The sequence below is a fragment of the Gekko japonicus genome, unplaced genomic scaffold (assembly GCF_001447785.1).
Source record: "Gekko japonicus isolate JY-2015 unplaced genomic scaffold, Gekko_japonicus_V1.1 scaffold2821, whole genome shotgun sequence".
In the NCBI taxonomy this organism is placed as follows: domain Eukaryota; kingdom Metazoa; phylum Chordata; class Lepidosauria; order Squamata; family Gekkonidae; genus Gekko; species Gekko japonicus.
Window position 1 is genome coordinate 135,583 of NW_015167622.1, and position 4,885 is coordinate 140,467.

The 4,885-nt window shown below is 48.0% G+C and overlaps 1 protein-coding gene across 3 annotated transcripts in view; it reads left to right on the forward strand.

Annotated features, from left to right (window-relative positions):
• RNF39 (ring finger protein 39) overlaps positions 1 to 1,191 on the forward strand; it is a 25,681-nt gene extending 24,490 nt beyond the window's left edge. For all 3 annotated transcript variants that reach the window (XM_015414030.1, XM_015414031.1, XM_015414032.1), the window contains one exon: positions 764 to 1,191. In XM_015414030.1, the coding sequence (XP_015269516.1) occupies positions 764 to 767 (4 nt within the window). In that variant the 3' untranslated portion in view covers positions 768 to 1,191. The remainder of the gene's footprint in view (positions 1 to 763) is intronic.
• Positions 1,192 to 4,885: the final 3,694 nt, after the last annotated feature.

Consider the following 4,885-nt stretch of genomic DNA (forward strand, 5'->3'; position numbering starts at 1 on the left):
AACAAACACTGTGATATAGATGACAACACATGCTAACTTAACATGTGTTGTCATCTATATCACATGTGTTGTCATCTATATCACATGTGTTTGTTTGTTTGCTGCATTTCCTATAGCTGTGATCCCTTCTTGGTTGTTGTTTTTTTTACCACCTGGAGGTTGGCGGCCCTACACAGAGCTGCCCCCTATATATCTGTATTTGAGGTGGAAGACTGGCACCATGATGTCTAAGCCTTGATCATCGGCCTTTTTTCCTGGTTAAAAATTGCCCCCTCTCACAGTTGCTTTTCATGCTGCTGGAGAAAATATACATATAGTTAGATTTTCCTTCCACTTAGGGTTGCCGGCTCCAGCTTGGGGAATTCCTGGAGATTTGGGTATGGTGCCTGGGAAGGGCAGCCTGGCCAGAGAGGGCTCAGTGAGGAAATGACGTTGCTCCATTTCTCCCAGAACTCTATGGTGTGTACCACTGCAATTCCAGAACACCTGAAGGTTGATAACCCTACTCCCACTGGGCTGCAAAGCAGCTGGGGGAGGTAATGATTTTCGGCAGGGTAATGGGGAATAGGTTACTCAGCCCCTCTCCCTCTTTTGCGGGTCTCCTCCTTCAAACCCCCATCCCAGCAGCAGCATTCTGTGAAGAGAGAAACAGGTTTAAGAGAAGCTTGAAACTACATATAGTGTAGATTTCTGGGCTACAATTCTGTGGAAAGCACGCAGAAATGCAAACCACCTGTTTATATTTTCCTTTTCCAATCCACAGCTAATATGGTTCTGATCTGATGCCCTCCCAGACCCACATTTCCATCTGAACATTCAATACGAAGCCCCTCCACTCAGCTTGCCAAGAGACGAGAGTCAAGACCCTGGAGGAGCCGTCTTCTCTGGAACAGACTATGGCATGGAGGAGAGCCAAATTCTGAGGAGGAGGGGCCTGTACCCAAGTATGAAGATCCGCCCTTCAGAATGGAGCTGCAAGAGTTAGAGAGAATCCTCTCTACAGTGCTTTAATCTTTCTAAAGCAACAGAGACATGCCAGAACTCCAGTCTTCAGGACATTATGGGCCGTAGTTCCTAGCAAGGAGGAAATTACATTCTCTGTATGTTTGGATTGCCCCTTTTCTTGGTGACTTCTTCACATCTTCCATGACTGAATCCTGAAACTGAAAACAGATTCCAGGTCTTGACTTAGCCACCATGAGTTTTCAGAAGAGACTTTGGTTGGACCACATCATTGAAGAGTGACTGGTTTTGCCTAAGGGCAAAACCTTCGGATCAGCTGCACAGCACCCTGGGAAAATCTTATCCTGGTAACCACCAAGATATCCAACTGGTAGGGCAGAGGACTTCAGGACAAGAGATGAACTGCATTAGCAGGTAGCTGCCAGGCCTTGGAGAGGAACTGCTGATTTCCCGCTTATACTGCTGAATCTATGCAACGAATGGGTTAAGCCGATGTCTTCTGTGTCTGTGGTACGATTTTGCAGCAGACAGTGTATGAAGGGACTGTAATGACTCGGCTTGTGATCCCTGCCATTCATTTATCAACTGGGAGCCACAAGGGAAAGGTGGAATATGATATAAAGATTTAAATAAATGTAAGGAATAAATCTCCGATACCACCCTCTACTGTTTGCTTAAAACCATCTAGACAAGGATCATACTGCTCCTACTCCCTTCGCAGTGTCTGATGTACTCTTCATGCTGTTTTAAATGTTGGAAGGGAGTAATGAAAGTGGCTCTTGAACTATAAAGTAGTGTTCACTGAGCAGCACTGAAGTGCATGGTGAAATTATTCCTTAAATGCTCGTACCATCTTTTATGTATCTTTTTTTCTTTTTGTGCTAACAGGGTATATATTTAGGCTGGGGTGGATCATGTAGGGTTCCCAGGTCCCCCCTGGCCATTGGCAGGGGATGGCAGATAGAGATAGGGTTGCCAGATCCAGGTTGGGAAACTCCTGGAGATTTGAGTCCACCCTCCAAAGCATCCATTTTCCCCAGAAGAGCCTATCTCTGTAGTCTGGAGATGAGAAGGGATCCCCAGGTTGTCCTGCCTGGAGTTTGGCATGCCTAGATGGCAAAGAAAAGTCGCATCTGTCCCTGATGCCAGTCAGTCTCTAAACTTTAGCCAGGCACCACTTGAGGAAGAAGTGGGAAGACTCCTTTGCCTGCCCTCCTCATAAGGCGTTCCCAACTTCCTGGAGAGAAAGGGTCCTCTCCCTTTAAGAGAGGCTTAAGGGGGTGTTGTTTACATGATGGTGTTATTTACCCCTGTGCCATGCAAAGCTTCAGCTTCTCATTTCCACGCCTTAAGCTTTATTAAAAGGACAGGGCTTCCCCCCCCCCATGCAAGCCGCCCTGAGCCTGCTCCAGCGGGGAGGGCGGGGTATAAATTTGATATAATAAATAAATAAATAGAATCATCATTAATGTGTTTCTCTCCTGAAGCCCCTGCCCACAATATACTGTGCTGTTTGTCACCTGCATGAGTAAAGACAGGCAGCTTTGTGATGCAGTTAACGCTGCATTATTAAAATTTGTGGTATACCACGTATCAATTGTAGTTTCTTTGTGTGTGCATAGCTAAAACAGTCCTCCACTGGAATGGACTTAAAGGTGTAAAACTGCAGGTGAATAAAAACAACATTGCAAAGAAACTCAGATTTTTTTCCCCCCTGTGAAAAGCCAGCAAAGACTGGGGCCAGACCCGATACAACATCGTGCATATAATGTTCCTTCCCACCCAGCACAAATTCATGTTTGAATTTTTCAGTACTAATCATGCAGGACATTCATTTAGCGGGTCTAGAACATGGTTGCCAATTGGTCAGGGGGGGGAAAATTCCAGTGGCACAAAGGTGAGTTTCTCAGGGGGAGACCTGCAGCCTCATTTACTGGCCCTGGACTTTACACTGCTGCCTGACCATGCAGGAATTCAGCAGGTAGAGCTTCGGGGAAAGCTCCACTTCCTAAGCCTTCTGCAAGATGAACTCCTGACAGAGACACACATCTGAAAGTTGAACTGCTGATAGACTGACACAAGAAATGGGCTCAGTAAAAACAGTGGCAACAATGGAAGGGAATGTAGCCTCCTGTGATGACTTCATACATAAGAGTTGAGTCCTGACATGCACGCACGTTCTGGGTCTGATCCTTGGGCTTAAATTAAGATGTTTACTGAAGGCGGCAAAAGACGATCAGCTGGGATGATAAGGAGGTGTTGACAATCTCTGTGGGAAGGACAGGCCTGTAAAATGCTCTGCCAGAGACTTCAGAGATGAGATCGGAACTAACCTCTCCGAAAGGTTCTCAAGCGTCAGGCTCTCCACACTTTCTCAACACCATCCGTTGCTGGTTGGACAGCAAATGGCTCTAGCAGAGTCGTATGGGGGGGGGAGGGACTAAGTTGATAGGATTTCTAGGGTCTTGGTCATTGGGGGAGGGCACAGACCTGGACGAGTCATGTGACTTAGGCTGCCTTTTGTTCTACGAATCCCTGCTTGCGTGCTCTCAGGTCAATAACAGAACATGCAAGAGAAGTCTCTGTGAGGATGGGAAGAGTTCTTTAGATATCTAATTGCAATTGAAATACTGGGAAACAGTTCAGCCAAAATAGCCTATCAAAAATGGACTGCTTTCTGAGCGACATGAGGAAGCACGTGAAGTTTTATACTCAAAATGACATACACTTTGGGTGTGGCAAGGGAGCCCAGTGGGAATCTGCTAGACGATCCTCAGGTGGGTGCCCAGGGCTTCAGAGGGAGATACTGGAACGGCCACTCGACGGTTGCTTCTGACTGCGGGTGAGGAGTTTGCCTTGGAGTGCTCCCTCCCCAGGCTTGTCAACTCCAGATTGTGAAATTCCTGGAGTTTTGGAGGGTGGAGCTAGGGTTGCCAGGTCTGGGTTGGAAAATACCTGGAAACTTTGGGGGTGGATCCAGGAGAGGGCAGGGTTTGGGGAGGGGAGGGGCCTCAGCATGGTACAATGCCATGGAGTCCACCCTCCAGAGCAGCCATTTTCTCCAGGGGAGCTGATCTCTGTCGGCTGGAGATCAGCTGAAAAAGCGGGAGATCCCCAGGCCCCACCTGGAGGCTGGCAACCCTAGGTGGAGCCTGGGAACAGCAGGGTTGGGAATGGACCTCAGCAGTGTAAGGCCACACAGCCCACCCATTGCAGCAGCCATCTTCTCCGGGACATCTGATCTCTGTGGTCTGGAGGTCTGTTGTCATTCCGGGAACTCACCAGGTCCCACCTGGAGGCTGGCAACCCTAAACGTTCTATCAGCAAAAAAAAAAGCAAAGCAGGAATCTGTCAAAGATGCTTGTTCCCCCATCGGCCCTGTGAACATTCATATTCTCTCACCACGTCTGGAAGTATGCGATGATGATGTCTCGGTTCTCTCACACACTCAAGTGCGTTTCCTATCCAAGTATGATGCAAAACTCCGAGCCCTTCAGGCTGGGTCTTGCCAAGGCAATTAACACCCGCACTTCTGTGAGAACTGCTGAAAACTGGCTTTAAATGTGTCTGAGGGCTGGTGGCTGCTCAGAAACCTCACCTGTATTCTTCTGACATTAGGCCGGTTCTGCCTCAGCATGTCTGTGTGTGTGTGTGTGGGGGGGGGGGGAATAACATAAGGAACGGGAGGGGGGGTGTTGCACTGCCAAATTTGGGGCCTAGAAAGGATTCATATTTTTTGCAGATGTTTGTGTGCTAGCTGCTAAGAGAAGGCACACTAGGAACAGAAAATCAGCGTTGTTAAGGTGGGGGATTTCCTAGTTTTGGCTGCACCTTTAATACCTGCGCTGCACAGCTGTGCATTCCTTTCCAAAGGAATGGGAGGAGGAGGAGAAATCTATTTGTGGCCTTGCAAGTCCAACAG